Genomic DNA, 21,861 nt, shown 5'->3' with positions numbered 1-21,861 from the left:
GTCAGGGCCGCCTTCTTTCCACTGCCTTGCCGTCCTCCTCTAGGACATGCTAGAATCACAGAACTCCAGCAGGGCTCCAAGACCTCCCGCTTTTACGATGTGGGGTGGATCTGGTGAGCCGAAACTTGAGGAAACAATGACAGATTGCTCCTGTGCTATCCCAGCGCCCCCACTTTTCAGAGTGATGAGGGAGGGCCACAGGGATAACATGTCTGGGTAGTTTTACGGTGATTTTCTGTGTACGTCAAGGGTAGAACTTATTTGAAAAATACACTTAAAAGCTTGAAGTGAGTTGCTTTAAAGAAAACGTGTAGCAGTTAGCCTTATAAGCAGTATGCACACCTGCCGCGTCAGGAAGGTGGCATGCAGACAGCGGGACTTTGGGGAGCACTGGTCTAGAGCCCAGTAACTCTCCATGCTTTTGAGCTTCCTGGGTTTTGTCGAAGTTATTACCTAATGTGGATATATTTTTTAAAATTCCATTTCTATTTTAGCTGGCTAAGGGAGAGGGTGCTCATTTTCATCGGGAGTTAGGGTAAGAAAACCAGAAGGGGTCTCAGAGGCACTAGTGGCTCGGGCACTCGGCTGGCCAAGGGGCGATGGGAGCTGCAGAGAGAAGTGGAACTGTGAGCAGAGGCTCCAGAGGAGTGGTGCGGGCTGCTCCCTTCCCTCCCAGCTCTTACATGCAAGCCTGGAGATGCAATTAAAAACTAAAGATTCTATCATGGAGAAGACAGAAAGGAAAAACTGTAAGCAAAAGTATTTTTTTCGTTTTAAATTTCTTTTTAAAAAAATTAAAAATGTAAATGGTTAGTTAATCAAAACTAAAAAGTCTGGTTACAAATTTAACTGATTCAAGAGGCAAAGATTCCACGATCTCTTGACTCCAATAGTGTTTCCACTCTGATTCGTCATCACCGTAGACCCCATGCATGGCAGTTTCTCTTTAGAAAACACCATCTGAGGTAACTGGTAAGTAATTGTCCCTTGGGGTCCCCAGCGGGGCTGGCGAGGCAGCTGGAGGAGCCCCGGGGAAGCCGGAGGCTCCAGGGAGCCCACACCTGGAGGAGCCCACTGTGGCCTGCACCCCCATAGAGCCTGAGAGGGAGCCTGAGCTGGCTCCTCCCCCGGGCAGTCCTGCTCTTTCCCGGGGACTGCCGGCTCCTGAGCATGGCTCTGTGTCAGCGGCCACTTCCTTCTGGACTTCATTCTCCTTTGATTCTGGTCAGCTCCCACCTGCCTTCTCCGTGGAGTCTCAGAACCCAGGAATGAAACTGCCAGAGACACCAGCACTCAGATGCCAGACTGCCCTCATGCCCTCCTCTTGCCCCCTCCTCCCATTGAGGGGCCTCTTCGCAGGCAGGGGTACCTTTTCCAGGCTGCGCCGATGGCCCACGCTGATGCATGTCATCCCCAGCTGCTGGCACGTGCGGTACAGTTCACTCTCCACCTCCTCCGTCAGGGCGCTGGTGGCTTCGTCAAGCACTGAGGGAAGAACCCAGAAGAATTCAAAGTCCTCAGCTTCTCCTCCAGACACGTGGGCGCTGGGGCTGGGCACCTCCAGGAACCTCTCAGCTGCCAGAGAGGCTCCGGCCACTTCTTGAGACCACTCCGCCCACCAAGTCAGCTTCCCCAAGGATGTCGGCCTTTGGAAAGATCCATCCTGGTCACCTCTCTGCCTGGTACCTCTCCACCTTGGGGCAGAGTCTGCTGGGTATAAAACCATGGCTCTTTGAGCTGGCTGCCTGGCCCCAGCTGCTGCAACGGTGGGGACATTACACACAGAACCTATTGGCATGTCTAGAAGCACCCAGCACCACTGCCCCTGGTGAGAAAGTTAGCCTTTACTAGGTGCCATGCAGGGAAGGGCTGAGGTCCTCTCAGGCAGGGTGCAGAGAGATAGGGAGTGAGATAGTTAAGGTTTGTTGTGTCAACCTGGCCGATAAACACATGTGGGATCAATTGAAGGGCAGAAAGATAAATGGCTCGGTGAGCCTTGCCTTTCTTGTTCTCGGGTCTCTTGCTTTCTGATGGTCAGACCAGGGTACAGCTGCCTTAGCCAGTTCCCTGCTTCAAATGGCCAGGCTCACTTCCTGCAAGACATCCCTGAGGAGAAGCCACATGGACCTACCCCGATGCAGCCCTGGGTACTGGAGCAGCCATGTGGAGACCCCTCCCTGCTAGTGCTAAGATGCTTACACATTCACTGACTGAGCTTTCCTCCAGCAGTTGGCATCATTGTGTGTGCTTTGTGAGATGGAGGAGGACTTTGTGGTTTGGTGTCGGACATATGGGTTAATGCTGGATTTGTGGGCTTGGGCAGCAGTGGGTTGGGATGTTTTCTTGATGTGCACTTACGTTTTATAAAAACTCTCTAATCCATATGAGTTTCTGTGGATTTGCTTCTCTAAAGTACCCAGACTAACACAGGGAGTCACAACTGGGTGTACCCTCCACCCCATACACCTTGCTCAAAGCTCGATGTGTGCTCGAACTCCCACTGCTGTGTCGGTGAGCGAGTGCATTGCACCTGCAGCGCAGGCCTCACCTGCGAACCTGGGCTGCAGGTAGAAGAGCCGGGCGAAGGAGAGTCGCTGCATCTCTCCTGGAGACAGAACGTCATACCTGAGGGAGTGGGGTGAGAGGGATGCTGGAAGCTCCGCCCTGCTGGGCTGAGGCTCTGAAGGGACAGGTGACGGTCTGAGAAAGACCATGAGCATTTGAGACCGGCCCGCGCTTGGGCCTGTCTAGATGGAGTCTGGCCAAGAGCTTCTCTGCAAATGGACAGTCACTCTGCTGTTACCCTCGGCCCACTGCCCACAGGGAAGACCAACACCCTGCTCCTGAGGGCAGAAGCTGTGTTTCCCAGAGTGGGTGCCCCCACCCACTGGCAGGCCCTGGAATAATGGGGGGCAGGGAGGAACTGCAAAAGCTTTAGCCTGGATTACAGGCTAGCGCACAAGCGATGCTCATTGCCAAGGGGATGCTGAGTGATTTGTTCCCTTGAAAAGAAGGCTGCAGGCCAAGTGAGTTTGGGAACCTATGGCATACGGCACTCCTTCAACGGGCCATCCACACTGCTGACCTTTGGGGTCAGGCGTCACCTCGACTCCTGTGGGCAGGTGGGTCCCCAAGATCCACTGCCTTTGTCAGAGGCTGCCTCACGCACACCCCAACTCCTTACCAGTTCCAATCGACCTGCTCGTCCAGGCCCCCTGTCCTGGTCACCAAGCTGGGCTGTAACAGACCCAGAGGCACAGTGTCCAGACAAGGGCCCTGCTTCCGGCCACCCAGAGGCTCCCCGCCCCACCGGTCATGAGCAGCAGGGAGTATCCTATGACTTGTGCTGTTTGGGAATGCAAGAGCAAAGTGACAATAAATGCAGACTGATGGGGTCAGCTTTGCTGTTGTCTTCAGGTTCCTTAGAGAGTGCGCCCACAACCTGTATCTGCCAACAGCCCCACCGCTTGTGCCCTGGAGTTCCCACTTAGCTCCTGCACCCCTGCCCCAGGCTCAAACTTCTCGTCCTGGGCTCAGACGGCAGAGCAGGGCTCTCCTAGTGCCCACCCTGCGAAGGGAAGTGAAAGAAACATGGACGCCAAGTGGGCTCTGGAGGGCAGGGTCTCTGCTTCCACTTACCAGGCCAGCCAACTCCAAGAACCGCAGGATCCGTTCATCGTCGGTAGAACCTGCAAAGCACAGGCAGCTTCTTCTGCAACCAGCTCCTTCCAGCTAGCCATTTACACACTTATGGCCATCATGGTGGCTGACCAGGGCCATAGAAGGGGAGGCCAGATGAGGCAGGAAGAAAGCATCACCTTTCTGTGTCCAATGGGTGTTTTTGCTCAAGGAAGGGCAGCACAGGGAGACGAAGGAAAGGGACAGGCCCCACAAGAGTGGACAGTTGGGGGATGGATGGACCCAACCGGAAGCCAGTAACTGGCAGAAAACCACACCAAACTCACTGCCATCGAGTCAAAATTCTGACTCATAGCAACCCTATAGGTCAGAGTTGACCTGCCCTTGTGAGTTTCTGGGACTTTAACTCTTTACAGGATTAGAGAGCCTCACTTTGCTCCCATGGAGGGGCTGGTGGTTTCAAACTGCTGACCTTGTGGTCAATAGCCCAATGTGTAACCACTACGCCACCAGGGTCCCTTCCAAAGACACACGTGGGGCCATGGTCAGGCAGAGTGGAGACAACTGAGCTGGGAGGGCATGACCCAAGGGGCCCCAAGCTCACCTGAGTCTGGGTAGATCTCCTTCAGGGGATAAATCACCTGAGAAAAGAGAAACCATGCTGGCCTACGAGGAACGTGGGAGGAGGTCAGCACCTAAGCTCACCTTTCTCCAGAAACACCCCTGAACTGCCAGGAGGCAGTAGGAAACACCTGGTCAGAGGCCATGGGAGAGGCTGGGGCTGGCAGAGACAGGGTAACTAAAACCTTCAGAAGAATCTGAGGGGAAAGGGTCCCTAGGATTCAGCCTAGTGCTTAGCAAACAGATGGGATCTGGCCTGCAGCCCCAGGTGTGGCTCAGGTCTACTGGGGCTGAAAGAGATGTTCTTCACACAGGGTGGTCTCAGGCACGGGCATTTTCACCCCATTCTTTGCCCACAGTCCCTAGCGTCTGAGACCTGCTAGTAACCACACAGCCAGAGGGCCTGCTGTGAGAGGATGGGGAAGGTAGGGACCCCAAACCTGGCTGACCTGCTCACGAAGGGTCCCATCGGTGAAGAAGGGCTTCTGGGGCAGAAACAGCACCCCGTGGGGCCCGAAGTCTGCCAGCATCTGCACAGAGCCTGTGGGTTCACAGAACCGTCCACCCTGAGCTCACCCAGAATGGCCCTGCCCTGCCTCTTCCCTCTACCTCCTCACCCCCTCGCCCCCACAAAAAAGGGCAGGACTGAACCCTAGCCCAGGCCTCCCCGGTCATGGGGGCAGGGTCAGCTCCCACCTCGTGTGCTCGCCCAGAGGCCGCCCAGCATGCGCAACAAGGACGTCTTGCCGGTGCCCGTGTTGCCTGTGATGAGCAGGCTCTGGCCATCGGAGATCTTCAGGCCCAGGTCCTTGATGAGGGGCTTGTCCGAGGAGGGGACACAGATGGAGACCCGCTCCAGAATAAACGCTGTGTCTGCTGGCTCTGCTGGCCACCCTGGGGCCCTGGGGTCAGAGAAGGGGCCGGCGTCAGGGAGAGCAGGAGCATGGGAATGTCCAGGGCAGGGGCTTCCCCCTGGGGGGCCCACTGCTGGATGGAGGTACAGGCGGGGCAGAGCCTGCTCGTGACTGGTGCTAGTTCCCCACAGCACCAGTGCTTCCTAGAAACATTCTTATCTGGCCGATGAGGAAACCCCGTGTTGAGTCAGGTGCTCAGTAACCTGCCCAGAGGGCCAGGGAGGAGAGGAGGAGGAGGAGGAAGAAGAGAGGCATAGAAGGTCATTCCCCAGACTTCTGTTTCAGTATCTGCGTCCAGCAGAAGGCTTCCGCCAGCTGGAGGAGGACGCACAAGAGCACAATGGATGCTGGGCCGGCAGCATGGACTGTCGGCTCTCACAATGGGTTCCCATGAGATGAGTTTTCTTTCAGTCAATCCTCCCAGTTCTGCCACCGGCTGGGACAGCGGGGAGGGGCTCTAGGGCTACCGGGTGATGGCAGATGGACCCTCTCCACTATCGCCCTCCCTTCCCTGGCAGCCCGTGCTCACCTGTCTGAGTCCCACTTGCTCTCATCCAGGTCTTCAGAGTCCTGCGACTTCAGGGACATATCCAGCAGGGTCTCCTGCAGCTCCCCAATCCTGGGCCAGAATTAACTCCTAAGACAGGATCTGGGGTGGGGGGGTGCGGGTGGCAGGCGAAGACCATGCCCTGGGTCCTGTCTGATGCCCACTAGGGAATGGCATGCTGTGCCCTCTATCACTCCAGGCTTCCCCCGGCTCACCTGTGCGTGTAGCCAGCCACATCTGAGAGCGTGGTGGAGAGGTCGATGAGGCGGCTAAAGCAGCTGATGAGGTAAATGCACACAAAGGCATTCTGGACGGGACGAGAGCAGTCATCACTGGCCTCAGCGCTGGACACTGGGCCACAGGGGGGAGGGGGCAGGCCTGAGGGGCCCCAGGAGGGTGCCTCACCTTGCTGACCAGGGCACTAAGCTCCGTGGGGTTCAGGTCTCCATAGAACCCGCTGAAAATAGGGATTGCAATGACAACGTAGCTCAGGATGCTGCCCAGATAGTCAAAGGTGTTGATGCCAACTGCAGAAGACAGGCTGAGTCAAGAGACCTGGGCGGCTGGGGGCTTCTGCAGGGGACAGAGCTCCTGGGGTGGGGAGCAAGAAGCTGGGTGGGCGGGCAGCTTGTCCCTGGGTCCTCATTCTCCGGAGAACTCTCACAGCAAAGGCAGTGGCTCCCCTGGTGCCTCCGGAGGGAAAACACCTCAGAAGTGAGAGGAAGTAGAAGATGAGAGGTGGGAAGGGGACCGACCCATCTCCTGGCTCCCAGGCTCCCTCCACCTACTGTACAGCCAGAGCTCCTTGGACATCAGCTCCCTCTGAGTCTGCAGGAGTCTCTGCAGCCTGCGGTCCGTCCTCATGTGCTCCACGTGCCCTGCTCTGCCAAGACAGGCGGTGGACAGAGCCTTAGCCAGGCCAGGGGAACCCCTGGCACCTCAGCACCTTCTCCTTTAGGTACCATGGCCCGCCAAGGACCTTTGCCTGAGCCTCTTTCTGGCTAGCACGCATTCACTGTTGCCTGCGTCTCAGCGTCCTGTGTGCAAAAGAACGGGCACTCAGGCAGCCGGGGCTAACCCCGAGGCTCTGGCCAGTGACTAGCTGTGGGGCACGAACAGGCTACTTCATCCTCTGCATCTCCCTTTTCTCATCTGCAAACTGGAGCTGCTGACAGCCACGCAGTGGGCCGTTAGTGGTTGCCATTGAGTGGATTCTGACTCATGGTCACGGTACATGGGCAGAAGCATTTACAGCTGTGACCTTATGGGCACAGATCACCTGGCTAGTCTCTGAGGTCCTCTGGCCAGTGGTCAAGCACCGAACCGTCTGTGCCACTCAGGGATGCCCGGCAAGGTGGCAGATTAAGTGCTAGAGTTCTGCAATATGAAATGCCAGGCACACAAAGGGCCCACCGTGGTTCAATGAGTGTGCACAGAGTGAGCAGTTCCTCGTGCCAGGCTCTGTGCTTACTGAGGAGTGCGTCCCTCACAGAGACCCCTAGTGTGTCAGGGTTTTCGATGCTGATTTTGGGGAAACAGATCACCAGGCCTTTCTTCGGAGGCACCAGGTTGACTCCCACCTCCACCTTTCTGGATAGAGCCAGGCAGGGGAGTTGTTTGTAGCCCCGAGACTCTGGGTTCTGTTAGCTAGGAGTGGGGAGGTTGAGACAGCCTCCTGACAGGGTCAGGCAGGCGCACTGCATTCTCCGGCAGTATGGGAAGTTCTATGCCAGACAGGTCTGCCCATCAAGTGAGCCTGGAAAGCTCCCTCAGGGGAAATGGCTTGGGGCTTCAAGGGCGGCAGAAATTCTCCACAGAAAAAGCAGAGGCAGGAGGGAGCGTCACTTAAGAGGCTGTCAGATTTTACAGACGGCACAGAGGCAGCAGAAAAACCTACCAGGATCGCAGGGCATGAATCTGCTGGTCCCACAGGCTTTCTGAGCCAAGACTGCAGACACCATACACCAAGCCCTGCCCATCCTGGTGTTTTGGTGCCCCCAAGCGGTGGCAGCTGCAAACTGCAGCAGAGACTGATGGGACAGCAAAAGTCCCCGAGCTCTTGGATCCACACATGTGATCCAAGGAGTGGCTTCATAGCTTAGACCAGAACTGATCCCAGAGGCCCCCACTGTCAGGGACTCACTCCCCCGGAGGTAGGGAAGGGATTTCCCAGCACCACTGGCATAGGCCACACGGCTCACCCAGACAGAGCTGAGGGGAGCAGGACAGAAGGTAATTGGGCAGACAGGCTGAGGGAGAGCCTCCCAGACCTCAGGAAGCTGATGGGGCTTCCACTCACGTCATTCTTTCAACAAGTTCAGGGCCCCTCTCAGTCAGCCACTAGGACGAACACCACCAGCTGTCTGAGGAGGTCGGCACATAAGCCCACCTTCCCCCAGAAACAGCTTCAGAACCAACCTTTGGACTAGGGTAAGCAGACAAGGTTGGAATGAGGTACAGGGGGAGGGTCACGCATGTGTAAGAGCACTCGGCCCTCAGCTTGGGGACAAAGCCTGGTGGCTGTGGTGGTGGTGGGTGGGCAGTGGCCAATGTCCTGTCCATGGGCACCGGCTGACCTACCTGTAGAAAGCAGCAGGCTCTGCGTTCACCCGGATCTGCATGTGCTTGAACCTGGACAGACCAAAGGGAGCATGCTGATGACCAGAGGACACAGAGAGGGACCAGGCACCACCTCAAAACCGCAGCTGTCATGGTCCCATGGGGGATAGGGGTGGAAGCATCACATGGCCTGGGGGGGGGCAGCATAAACTCCAGAGGTAGGTCCTGACCCCACCTTTCCCCAAGGAGGGGGTGCCATATCCCACAGCGGCACCTTGTCCACTCAGGGCCAGGCCTGGAAATGGACAGGCAGCACGGAGCAGGCCTTCCAGGACCACACTGGCCCGACCCAGGGTGGTTGGATCCGGAGCATGTCAAGTTGATGAGGGGTGAGGACAAGAGCCAAGCAGACACTGTTCTCAAAGCTTCTCATGTATCATCTCACAGATCCGCGCCATCATTGGCTCAGGAGGCACAGCACCGCCCCATTTTCGAGATGAAGACACCACACTTAGAGAGGGCCAGGACCTCACCCAGGATCAACAGGGTGATGCCAGTTTGTTCTCCACTCCCACTCCCTTTGCTGCCAAACCAAGGCCAAACTCACTGCCACCCAGCTGATGCTGACTCGATGACCCTGGAGGACAGGGCAGAAGTGCCCCTGTGGGGTTTTGAGACTGTGACTCTTTCCGGGAGCAGACAGCCCTGTCTTTCTCCCGAGAAGTGGCTGGTGTTTTCACACTGATGACCTTGCAGTTAGCATTCCAATGAGTAACCGCGATGCCACCCAGGTCCCCCCTTTGTCAAAGGCCCGCACAAAAGCTCGAGCGAGAGGCGCACCTGAAATCTCCCTCCAGCTTCTCCTGCTGCACCAGCTTCGCCACAATGGGGCCCATCAGAGTTCTGTTCACCGTGGTCCCCAGGAGGAAGTACCCAAAGATGCTTACAGGCCCGAGCCAGCCGGTGCTACCAACCAGAGAGAGAACTCATTCCTGCGTCCTCCCATGCAGCTTGTCCCATGTCTGTGGGCCTCCCGAGTGGGGACATCTGGCACCTGCTCTAAGCCATCAGCGCACCAAGCTCTTGTGATAAACGCTATGGGGCCAAAGGCAGGGAAGGGGCCCGAATGTGCAAGTCGTGCAGACTTCCTGGGGTGGAGAGGGCAAGAGGGGCAGGGAGCATCTCCTGGACTCTGACCTGAGAGCTGACTCAGCCCAACCTGTGAGCCGATGACCAGGCTGGTGGGGGAGGGGAAGAGGGAGGAATCACCTCTGGAAGCACTGGTAGGTATAGTAGCCGAGAGTAAAGGGAGAGATGATCAGCTGCCCGGCCATGGTGCTGAGCTGCCGGCAGAACCGTTCCACGTCCTGGCTGATGCGCTGGTCCCTGGAGATAAGGACATGGGGGAATCAGGGTGGAGGGCTGGGAACAAGGAGACTGCATCACATAACCTCTTATCTAGTCACGCCCTCCGGAAGATGGTGCTAGACAAAGACTAATCCCAAGAAGCTTTAGGACAGCAGTTCTCAGCCTGTAGGTTACAACCCCTTTGAGGGCTGAACGACCCTTTCACAGGGGTTGCCTGCTACATCCTGCATATCAGATATTATATTATGATTCATAACAGTAGCAAAATTACAGTGCTGAAGTAGCAACAAAAATAAATTTATGGTTGGGGGTCACCACAACATGAGGAACTGTCTGAAAGGGTCATGCATGAGGAGGGTTGAGAACCACTGCACTAGGAGGTGGGGTCATGAGACCAAGGCAGCAGCCTGGCCAGGGGAAAGGTTTGCTGGGAGGGTGAAGGGTAGACCTCACATGTTCCATGTCACCCCCTGAGCTACATGAACTCCTATTCCTCGTGCAGGATGTGATGCTGGGTAAGTCACGTGTAGCCTCTGGGCCTCCGTTTGCTCAGCTGTAACACCTCCTATGTGCCAGGCACTGCACTGGGCGCTGACTCCATCCTCTGAGAAAGGACTGTCACCCCATGGTACAGAGGGGGAAGCTGGGGCTTAGTGAACGTGAGTGCTACAAACCGGGAGGTGACAGCATGGGGACTGGAACCTGAGACTGAATCCAGACAGGACTGAGAATCCCAGCAGCGGTGTGCTGGTGCTTCTGGCACGGAGACTTCCTTCAGAGGAAGCAAGTCCAAGCCCAGGACACCAAGTGGGCAACAGGAAGCTGTCCCCAAGCCCTGGCCCCTGCTTTCCAACTCCCAGTAATCTCCATGGGGCCCGCCACCAGGTTCTCTAGGGCTCAGCCCTAGGGGCAGAGTGGTTATGCTTGGGCTGCTAGCCTTAAGGAGAGCAGTTCAAAACCACCAGCGGCTCTGAGGGAGAAAGATGAGGTCTTCTTCTCCTGCCCTATGGGTCATTTTGAGTCGGCATCGACTCGATGGCCATGTGCTTGAGAAGCCAGGTGGGGGACCCATGGACTGGAGAGGGGTGGGGAGGGCTGATGCCTACGGGTTATCGATGTCATCTCGCAGCACGTTGAGGGTGTAGTACACACGGCCCCGGAAGTAGAGGCGATGCAGGTACTCGGTAAGGTCCTTCCTCCAGCTCACATAGAGCAGATTGCAGATGAACTGGTCAAAGCTCTTGAGCTGCGCAGTAGGGGGCGTGGTTGGAGATTGCTTCCTGCAGGCCTTGGCTCACAGGCAGCTTCTGCCACCAGTTCCCCTCCCACCCCTCCTCCAGAGTGGAGTTCTCTATCCAGTCAGTACTTGGCTTGTTGAATGTGCCAGCTCCAGGGCTTTGCCTTCCTCATTCACTCCTGTGTTCAGTCCTTTAGCCCCTTCCTGAATTCTTTCTCGGTCTCCCCTGAGAACTGCCCGAGGCCGGGCATGGATTCTGTTCCCCCACAACTCCCACCCCCAAGGCCTGGAGCGGGGTCTGCACATACAAGTCCAATGGCCTATCACAGTCTGACCCAAAGTATGGGGGTAAGAGCCTCTTCATGCACCCTCGCCAGGTACCTATGCTAGGCATCAGGGCAACAGCCTAAGCTCTTGGCCTGGCCAGGACACAGACAACTACACGGGCAGGAGGAGCCCTATGGCTCTGTCCCACCGGCCTTCCTCTCAAGAGGAAGGGAGACAGGGAGACCTTACCGTGGAGTTGAGGACAATGAGCACGACTGCCAAGAATGTCAGGCTCCGAAACCCGTCGGCATCTTTGGTCCCAAGGACCTGGTAGTACTGGCTGGGGACCAAGCCAACCTGGTAGATCACCAGTTGTTCTGGTGGCAGCGGCGGCAGTGGAGGAGTCAGAAAGCAGTGATGAGGAGTAAGAACAAGAGGTCTGGGTCCCTGCCTCACTAGCCCCTGCCCCCCAAGAGAAGGGCAGGGACTCCCAAACCAGGGCTGCTCCTCCCCTGCATCACTCACTCACCCAGCAGGGCCACAGAGAGGAGGGTCAGGAACATCAAGGCATTCTGGGATGACCAAGAGGGAAACAAAACCTTCTGTATCTGCAGGAACCGCTGGAGGAAGTGCAGTCCTAACCTGGGCCTGAAGGAGAAACAGAAGAGGGAAGTCCCCGGAAGCAGGTGAGCCGGAGAGCACTGGGCAGGCTTGTTCACGTTGCTCTGTTGGAGGCCAGGCCCCTGATGGTTTCTTAATGCTATAGGCGGTCGGCTGGGAATTGACCGAGCATAGAAGGTTCTTTAAGTTGATAAAGGCTAGAAGGGTTACTGACTGACAGCCTCAAACAGGTCAATGAGACTTTAGCTGTACCTTTCTATAGTGCACAACCAGGGGAAAGAAGCACTCTGGAGCAAAGGTTTTAAGAGCTTGCCTGGCTAGAGCAGCGGTTCTCAACCTGTGGGTTGCGGCCCCTTTGGGGAGGTCAAACGACCCTTTTACAGGGGCCACCCGATTCATAACAGTAGCAAAATTCGTTATGAAGTAGCAACAAGTGGGGAGAAGCTGAGCCAGTCAGCATGCAGTGTAGCAACAATGAAACATATAATTTTCTTCTAATTGTTAAATTCCCGCCCCCCTCATCATGATCCTAATTCTACTTTACAAATCCAGCTAGACCAGAGGATGTACACTGGTAAAGATAGGAACGGGAAACATAAGGAATCCAGGATAGATGATCCCTTCAGGGCCAGTGGTGAGAAAGGCGATACTGGAGGGTGGAGGGAAGGTGGGGTAGAAAGGGGGAAACCGAATACAAGGATCTACATATAACCTCCTCCCTGGGGGTCGGACAACAGAAAAGTGGGTGAAGGGAGACATCAGACAGTGTAAGATATGACAAAATAATAATAATTTATAAATTATCAAGGGCTTATGGGAGAGAGGGGAGTGGGGAGGGAGGGGAAAAATGAGGAGCTGATACCAAGGGCTCAAGTAGAAAGCAAATGTTTTGAGAATGATAATGGCAAAAAATGTACAAATGTGCTTGACACAATGGATGGATGGATGGTGATAAGAGTTGTGTGAGCCCCCAATAAAATGATTTAAAATAATAATAATTTTATGGTTGGGGGGGGTCACCACAACATGAAAGACTGTAATAAAGGGTCATGGCATTAGGAAGGTTGAGAACCACTGGGCTAGAACAAGAGAAAGCGGCAGGAACAGTGTGTTAACTGAGGTTCTCTAGAGAAACAAAACCAGGCTGGCACCGCAACCCTAACCATCACCAGCATTAAAAGGGAGAAGATGAAACCATGACTTGCAGATGATTTGATCTTGCATGACATAGTACATGCAAGCAAACCAAGGAAGCTGTTGGGAAGGACAGCGGTGTTAGACAATGTTTCTAGAGACAGATTAACAGACAGGATCAACAGTGTTCTTCTGCCAGACAGCAACTAACAACACGCTGGGCATTACCAACTGGAAATATGGACAATGAGATGGTATTATCCAAAGTCAGAAAAGTATAGGAAAGCTCCGTCACACCCAAGAATTCACTTTTAGGAAAGACGACTTAAATAGGCAGAAATGGCATGATTCACTATTACAAACAATTCCACTCTAACAAACCAAACCATTCCCAAACTCATTGCTATGGAGGGGATGCCGACTCCTAGCGACCCTCTAGGACAGAGAAGAACTACCCCTGTAAGTTTCCAAGATGCTAACTCTTTATGGGAGTGCAGAGCCCCATCTTTCTCCCGAGGAACGGCTGGTGGTCTCGAACTGCTGACCTTGCAGTTAGCACCCCTAAGTGTAGACACGGCACCACCAGGGCTCCCTGTAGGAAGCCAACACATAGGCAGTATGCCACCTGGACTCCTAGTTCAGCAGTAGTCATTGAGATAGGCAATGGAATGCCGATCAAAAGCCTAGCAGGACTTCTCAAAGATGCCTCAAGAGTTTAGGGTGGTTTTCCGGAATAAGGAAGGGAGAGTACGACAAGTCATCGGGTAGGGACAGAGTAATGACGAAGGGTAGTATTAATGCAGGAACAACAAGAGCCATGGAACTGAGAGACAGGAACATAGGCCTGTGCTTATACAGGCACGTGACCAAGAAAGGACACCTTACTCCCAATACTTGCCAGCACTTATAAAACTCCTTCCATAGTATGTAAGGAAGGCTTCCGTGAGGCGGTGCATCTGAATCCTGGTCTGGTGAAGAATACTGAAAGTACCATGGACGGACGACCAGAAGAAAAGATGTGTCATGGAAGAGATACAAGCGGAAGGCTCCTTATAAGTGAGGGAGATGTGACTGCATCTCACGTGCCTTGGGCATGTGATCAGAAGAGACCAGTCCTGGGAGAAGGCCATCATGCTCGGTACAGTAGGGAGGCCCTCAAGGGGACCAATTGACACAGTGGCTCCAACCAAGGGCGCACCATGGTGAGGGTGGCGCAGGCCCAGGCAGTGCTTCATTCGGTTGTGCACACCACGACCCAGCAACTCATGTACCAGTCCTGTTCTAGGTGCTTCACATGTATTAACTCATTTAATCCTCACGATCCTCAGAGATGTAGACCAGATGTTTACTTACGGATGAGGACATAGGCAAACTTGCCCTACCACCATCGAGTTAAGGCTTGTACATAATGCAGTCTGCTCTCTACAGCTACACTGTACAGCTTCTCTAGTTACCAACAGAACTGATATCTTATTTTACTTCACTGTGATCAAATGTATAGAGAGAGTTTGCCATTTTAACCATACAATTCTGCAACATTATTCACCAGGTTGTACTACTACCATGATTCATTTCCACAAGCTTCATCCGACCACAGACAAACTCGGTATGGGGTCAGTGATGACGCCTGTCCTCTCCTCCCTGCAGTCTCTGGTCAGCATTAATAAACACCTGTCTCTATGCACCTATCTACTGTAGCTGCTTCGTGTAAGTGGGATCATACAGGACTTGTCTTTTTGTGCCTGACATCTGTCACTTTGCATACACTGTCTTCAAGGTTCACGCACATCACACGTACCAGGACTTCATTTCTCTGTGTGGCAGATTAAAATTCCATTGTGAGTTTGAGGGGGAGGGCCCCCTCCCAGAGGGGGCCCTCCCTCCCAAATTCCACAGATCTTTTAAAATTAAGTTTGCCCACAAACTTCTTGAAACCCCTTCTAGACACCAGTTTTGTTTGTTGATTCATCTGTGAATGATTATACCCATCAAAGAATGTCTCCTTCTGTGGGCGAACCTCTTCCTGATCTCATAGTCCTGGGCTCATCTATATCTGTCCTTTGGCGATTGGCTCCTCTCTCTCAGTGTAACACCTGCCAGGCTCATCTGTGCTCTCAGATGCTTCATCATGATTCCTTCAAGCAGTCTAGTATTCTAGTGTGTATAAGCACCATGCTTTATGCTGTTGGGCACGTTAGGTTGTTTCCATAGTTTGGCTAGAATGGATAAAGTGGGGAGGGACGTTAACCAACTCCACCAAACTCACTGCCATCAAGCTGATTTGACTCACAGCGACCCTACAGGATGGGCTAGAACTGCCTTGGTGGGTTTCGGAGTCTGTACATTTTCACGGGACTCGAAAATCGGATTTTTCTCCCTCAGAGCAGCTGGTGGTTTTAAAGTGCTGGCCATGCGGTTAGCGGCCCAATGGGTAGCCCCTTATGGACACAGGCTCCTAGAGGGATGAACATAGGTATGTATATTTCTACTCATGTCACAGCTCTTATTTCCTACTACTTGGGGTCTTCGAATTCCATTTCCTACGGGCTTAGCCCCCTTGGATAATCCGGGTAGTGGGATGGCTGGATCATTACGGTAACTCTAGTTCTAATATTTTCAGGAAGTTCTCCACCGTGGTCTCCTCTGTGGTTGTGTCACTTTGCAGTCCACTACACAAACTTTTAAAACACCAAGTGGATTCAAAACTTTGGTGTTCAGGGCTCTGGGAAATGTGAGTGGTTTGGAGCGACTGCGCTGCAGTTGAGGGACCCTCTGGGACACGTGGGGTTACCAGGAGTTGGACTCAGCTCTAGGGCAACAAGTTTGGGTTTTCACTCTCATTTCCTTTTTGAATGGTGTTGAAATGGTGAGGGATGTCTCACATAGGAGCCGAGACCTACACATTATAAGGGGCTGGGGGTGGGGGTGCATGAAATTGGCTAAATCAGAAGTAAATGTTTGTTTACTCCAATGCCATAGATTAATTTAAGACTTGGGAAAGGTACTTTGCAAAAGCAACAAGAGGGATCAGTTATCAGGCATCAAAGAACAAAAAGCCATATAACTGGCTGCACACCTCCATGATATGATCGCCGAAGACAAATGGGTGCATAAGCAAATGTGGTGAAGAAAGCTGATGGTGCCCGGTTATCAAAAGAGATAGTGTCTGGGGTCTTAAAGGCTTGAAGGTGAACAAGCAGCCCTCTAGCTCAGAAGCAATAAAGCCCACATGGAAGAAGCACACCAGCCTGTGCGGTCACGAGGTGCCAAAGGGACCAGGTATAAGGCATCATGCAAAAAAAAAAAATATATATATATATATATATATACCATAGTGAATGAAGGGGGAAGTGCAGAGTGGAGACCCAAGGCCCAAGTGTCGGCCACTGGAGATCCCCTCATAGAGGGGTTTATGAGAGGAGATGGGTCAGTCAGGGTGCGATATAGTACCGATGAAGAACACAGCTTTCCCCCAGATCCTGGATGCTTCCTCCCCCCAACTACCATGATCCAAATTCTACCTTGCAAGACTGGATAGGGCAGAGGTTGTACACTGGTGCATATGGGAGCTGGAGGCACAGGGAATCCAGGGTGGATTATACCTTCAGGACCAGGGCTGTGAGGGGCGATACTGGGAGAATAGAGGGTGAGTGGGTTGGAAAGGGGGAACCGATTACAAGGATCCACATGTGACCTCCTCCCTGGGAGATGGACGGCAGAGAAAGGGGTGAAGGGAGACTCCGGATAGGGCAAGATATGACAAAATAACAATCTATAAATTATCAAGGGCTCATGAGGGAGGGGGGAGTGGGGAAGGAGGGGAAAAAAAAAAGAGGACCTGATGCAAAGGGCTTAAGTGGAGAGCAAATACTTTGAAAATGATGAAGGCAAAGAATGTACGGATGTGCTTTATACAATTGATGTATGTATGTGTATGGATTGTGATAAGAGTTGTATGAGCCCCTAATAAAATATTTTAAAAAGCAACAAGAGGTTAACATATGGACAATAAAAGGAACTCCAGTTAAATCACATGACAGGAAGTCCACAAAAAAAGAGAAAATGATATATAAGCATGCAACTAAAATAGGAAAGCCCAAAGAACTAAGAAAGAAAAAAATCAAATCCACTGCCACAGAGTCAATTCCAACTCACACTGGGCACCACCTTATTATACCCATCAGATTGATGTTTTTTAAATTTAAAAACAAATGGCACCACGTTTTGGGGTGGTATGAGGAAATAGCCTTTCTACACCACTGGTGGGACGTGTTAAACCGGTCTGGCTATTCCTGAGAACCACCTACCAAAATTAGGTATGACCCATTATACCCAAAATCTAAACCCCCCCCAAAAAAAACCAACAAACTACTGCTATGAAGTCAGTGCCGACTCACAGTGGCCCTAGGAGTGGAACTGCAACATAGGTTTCCGCGGCTGCAAATCCTTCTGGAAGCGGACTGCTTCAACTTTCTCCCAGGGAGCAAGCGGATGGTGGGTTTGAACCACTGACCCACACTACACACTGGGGGCTCCACCAGAGGATGGATCACACAGAAAAATTCATCCCTTTCCACAGAGAGAAAAGTGCCAGATGGAGGTGGTGGTGGTGGTGAGGAAATGGAAGCCATCTAGGCGTCCACCATTAGGGGAATGAGGAAGGATTTTATTGATTTCAGGGGGTTATGTAGGTGGCAGCAGGTCAGAAGTTTAAAATGAGATTTGCCTGTAGCAGCATATTTACGGTACAAGTTTCAAGACAATAATGGTATGTGCTCACTATTATCTAAACTTGGTGGTTTGATCTCACCCCGTGGCACCACTGGAGAAAGGCCTGACAACCTGCCCCTCGAGATTACAGTCATGAGAAAACCCTCCGGAGCAATTCTACTAGGTAACAAGTGGGGTCGGCATGAGTAAGAACAGACTTAACGGGGAAAAGGGTTATCCTTAACAAAGGAGGAATAAACGAGATTTTAAAAAATTCACAGTATATTGTTATGTATAAGAATTCAAACCCACATTGGCTAGGGTGGTGCCCCAAGGCTGGCATTCTAACCCTCCCAGAGGTTCCACGGGGGGGGGGGGGGCGGGAATAATCTGGCCATTGCACCCAGGACGCTGATAATCAAACTTCATTCCAACTTAAAGCAACTCTCTCTAGGTCTCCACTTGGGACCTCCTGCGAAAGGTTTTCGGTAACCCGATGGGCACTCCTACACTTCCTTTTCCTAGGGGTTAGTATCGGCTCGAAGGCATTTAACCACAAAATGTATTTTTTTTTTCATGGTACTACACTCACAGCCTTTAAACCAAAAAAAGCACGCACTGCCATCTTGTTGATGCAAACCCAAACCCACCCTAACAGGTCAGGGCGAAAGGGCTCCTCCGAATGTCCGAGACTGTACCTCTTTTCCCACCCCAGAAGAAAGCCCCGTTTCTCCCGCAGAGCGGCTAGTGGTCTCAAACTGCTGACCTTGCAGTTGGCGGCCCAATGCGGAACCACACCGCCACCACCAAGGTTCCTGCGAACTTTCAAGACAGTCATTTGTAGGCACCTCGGTGGGTGGCTGACGAGGAGGGAGAAATGGAATGGAGAACGAAGGAAGGTGGGAAGAGAAGACACACACGAGACCCTGCGCTGACTCCCACAACGGGCCAAGAACCGAGAAGTCCCGAGAGCGGACCCCACACAGCCCGCACCGGGAGGGGGTACGGCGGGGTCGAGGGTCAGTGCCGGTGCCAGCGGCCTCGCCGCGCGGTGGGCGCCCCTCGGGGCTCCGCGCTCAGCGGCCACTGAAGCGGGGGACTGGAGAGGGCTGGAGCGCCCTCTCCACGGAGCCCCGAGGAGGGTGTCCGCGGCCCGGCCCTCCCCTCCGTTCCCGCGCCGACCCGCTCACCTCGCTCCCGCCCCGGGCGCCGCCGCCGGGACAGCCATGACCCACGAGCCGGCTGACAGCGCAGCCCCGGGCCGGCGGAGTGCACAGAGCGCGCGCGGGACGCGAGGGGCGGGGCCCCGGCACCACAGAGACGCCGGCGGATAGAGAGGAAGGCCGCGGGACCGGCGGGTGGGGGGCGCTTCCGGAAGCGCTGGCTTCTTTAAGGGAACCAACGAGTGCTGCCTGTCATCGGTCAGCCAGCCGGCTAGAGCGCCTGCCGATGGAGCTACCGGGGTTCTCATTGGAGGCGAGGTAGCCAGGAATTTCAAGCAGGGATTTTTATAACTAGTATTTTAGACTTTGGAGAGAGTACGCTCTCTCAAAGGTTCCTAAGGATCTTTGAAAGACATAAATCACTCTTCTACTTAAAACTGCTCACTAGGCTGATATGACATCTGAGCTCCAAACTTTCCAACGGCGTGCGTGGATCAGCGAGTGCCCCGCCACCATCCCACCCCGTCGTCCACATTGCTACAGTTACGCTCGCCTTCTTTCTCTTTCCTTAAGGTTATATTTTATTTCTGCCGGAGGGTCTTTACATCTGGATTTTCCCGTTGCAACCACTCCACTTGTCTACAACTTGTCTGGCTCGTTCTCCGCATAAGCTCAAGTGCTGTCTGCTCAGAGATGCCCTCCCTCATCACCGTGTCTGGAGTTTGGTCCGTTTGTCCCATCATTGCCTTTTGCACTGCACTGCCTTGCTCCTCCAGGTTGCGGTTTCCTTTCTTTGGCCTCCAGACCCATAATGCCGTTGTTGAGTTGGGCCACCTTGATGTTGCACTTGCTTCCACTGACACGGAAACTCTTTCTCCAGAATTTTCTTTACAGATTCCTCTCCTTTATTGGTGATGAAAACAGAACATCATCTTTCGTTGGACTTTGGATCCCATGGGAAGCTCCATCCAGTCTCCCCAAACTCACCAAAGTCCTCCCTGATCATCTCCTCGGTGGATTCACGATTCAGACCTCCAAGGTGCTTCTCTCAAGACACATTGGTTTGTTATTCCAGCCGTCCATGGTCTGCTCGGTGCTCTTTGCGAACACCGACGAGCCCTGGTGGTATACTAGGTGATGCTTTGGGCTGGCAATTGCAAGGTCTGTAGTTTGAAACCACCAGCTGCTCCTCAGGAGAAAGATGAGGCTTTCTACTCCCACAAAGACTAACAGTCTCAGAAATGCATAGGGGCAGTTCCACCATGCCCTACAGGGTCACCGTGAGTCAGCTCTATGGCAGCAGTGCGCGAGTGACAGCAAAGGTGGCAGGTCACTGTGTCTCTTCACTTCCACACAGTCACGTTGTAGGCGGAATAAGTCACTGTTATAGTTGTGTGGGTGGGTCACTGCCCTGTACATTCTATAATGTCAAGACACATTCTTGCTTCTACACACTAAATGGCAGTAGGATCACCTAATTGTCACAATCCAAAAAATCTATGCACACAAATGACCTAAAACCACAACAAAACACACCTTGAGCAGATTTTAACCTGTAGCACCCACACACAACCACATGTCTAAATGAGGTCCTCTTATTGACAACCATGGTCCCCAAGCAACAGAGAAGGGGGGTTCAACCCAGGACGAGGAAGATAAGAGTCTAGAAAGGCATGCAGAAGATGAGATATTGGGGTGTTTTCAAGATGGTCAGAGTTTAATTTACTCCTCCGACTTTGAAAAATCAAAGAAAAACTGGATATCCCCTTACAGAAGGGCCTCAGGGAAGAGGTGAGCCAGTCAGGGTGCAGTACAGTACAGATAAAACATACAACTTTCTTCTAATTCTTTAATTCTCCACCTCCCACCCCCACTATCATGACCCCAACTCTACCTTACAAGAAAGGTGGAGAACCACTGTAGAGCTGTCCCTGGGTAGTCATCTGAAAGCATTTCCTGAGGGCTGCTGAGGGAATTCCTGAATAGGGTCTTGGGTCAAGACCCTCCCCAAGGAACATTCTTTCCACAGCTCAAGTTTAACCACAGAGAAGATCGTTTCCTTAATTAGCCGCTGGAGTCGGTCAGAGGTCGTCTCGTTCTGAGGAAAATAAGCAACACAAGGTGAGGATGTTGCAGGGCTGCCTCTAGGAGTTGGAACTGACCGGAGGGAGGGCCCTGAACACCGAGGTGTCCTTGGGACTCAGACGGGACTCTCCTTCCGACGGGAGCAGAGTGTCTCACCCTTGGACCCCCCTCACGCCCTGACACACACGCTCACAGAAACCACTCCCAGCCTCTGCCCACTGAGAAGCCAAGAGCTAAAAAAAAAAAAAAAAAAAAAGGAGCAGAAGAGGATGATGATCCATTCACTGCTCGGTAAGTACTTCTGGAGCGCCTTCTTTTGCCTGTGCCAGGCTGTGTTCCAGGTGCCGGCGATCCAGAGCAGTCTCAAAGCAAGTCCCTACCTACATGGAAGGAGCCTGACAACATGCTACGTGCCTTGTCAGTCACAAAACAGAAATACTGTGGGACTCCACTTAGGTAAAGCATCAAGACAAGGCAGGTGTTCAGAGACGGAAGGTTATTTGTGTTTACCGTGGGTGGGCAGAGGGCGGGGGAAAGGAGGACTCCTGCATGGCTCAGGGGACTGGCTCAGAATGACAAAATACTAGAAAACAGACAGTCCTGGTGGCAGAACCAACCCACCTTCCTAGAGCATCTGTGGGGTGCTGAGCCTCGGGATAAGGCCGCCTTAGGCGCAAGTGTGGCCTTCGTGCCGGGGTGGATGTACTTGCTGCGGGTCACACGGCACAGAGGCCATGGGCGCCAGAAGCCCACCCCAAGCCATAATGGCTGCGCACCTCCGTTTCCGGAAAGGGCTTGGAGATACGGGTCTGGCAGCTCCTCTTTTGTCTATGGCTGGGAGGGCGCCCCAGGGCTGCTGGGCAGGGGGTGTTGTAAGGATCAGCAAGGGGAAGCAGGACCTTCTGGTGGTGTGGTGGGTTTCAAGTGTCCCAGGTGATGAAAAGCTGACAGGGGCCAGAGAGACTCCCCAAAAAGCCAAACCAAATCACTGCCACC

General features: G+C 53.3%; 1 protein-coding gene across 2 annotated transcripts; it reads right to left on the bottom strand.

Moving 5' to 3' along the window:
* Positions 1–767: 767 nt before the first annotated feature.
* Positions 768–18,920, bottom strand: ABCD4 (ATP binding cassette subfamily D member 4). 2 transcript variants are annotated; one of them, XM_075531399.1, is made up of 19 exons: positions 18,808–18,920; positions 11,682–11,800; positions 11,402–11,529; positions 10,755–10,894; positions 9,550–9,666; positions 9,121–9,246; positions 8,302–8,352; positions 6,510–6,604; positions 6,127–6,248; positions 5,937–6,028; positions 5,704–5,793; positions 4,957–5,162; positions 4,710–4,801; positions 4,244–4,280; positions 3,640–3,689; positions 3,185–3,237; positions 2,549–2,625; positions 1,370–1,485; positions 768–1,274 (listed from the first exon to the last, which is right to left on the bottom strand). In XM_075531399.1, exons 1-19 carry the CDS (start codon positions 18,843–18,845, stop codon positions 1,206–1,208), a joined length of 1,818 nt encoding a protein of 605 aa, XP_075387514.1. In that variant the 5' UTR covers positions 18,846–18,920; the 3' UTR covers positions 768–1,205. The 2 variants fall into 2 exon arrangements, with proteins under 2 accessions (XP_075387514.1, XP_075387515.1); XM_075531400.1 differs by lacking the exons at positions 10,755–10,894; positions 11,402–11,529; positions 18,808–18,920 and having other exon boundaries at positions 11,682–11,796.
* Positions 18,921–21,861: the final 2,941 nt, after the last annotated feature.

Source organism: Tenrec ecaudatus, chromosome 14, assembly GCF_050624435.1.
Source record: "Tenrec ecaudatus isolate mTenEca1 chromosome 14, mTenEca1.hap1, whole genome shotgun sequence".
Classification (NCBI taxonomy): domain Eukaryota; kingdom Metazoa; phylum Chordata; class Mammalia; order Afrosoricida; family Tenrecidae; genus Tenrec; species Tenrec ecaudatus.
This window is presented reverse-complemented; position numbering and strand designations above follow the sequence as displayed.

What these genes read in the sequence shown, in the direction of transcription:
- ABCD4 (XM_075531399.1), bottom strand. Translation starts at nt 18,845, where the DNA reads ATGGCTGTCCCGGCGGCGGCGCCCGGGGCGGGAGCGAG. An exon ending in CGAGATGACATCGATAACCC is followed by an intron (nt 9,667 to 10,754) that starts GTAGGCATCAGC and finishes CCTTATCTCCAG; the next exon opens with GGACCAGCGCATCAGCCAGG. An exon ending in CCTCTGGGCGAGCACACGAG is followed by an intron (nt 4,802 to 4,956) that starts GTGGGAGCTGAC and finishes GTGAACCCACAG; the next exon opens with GCTCTGTGCAGATGCTGGCA.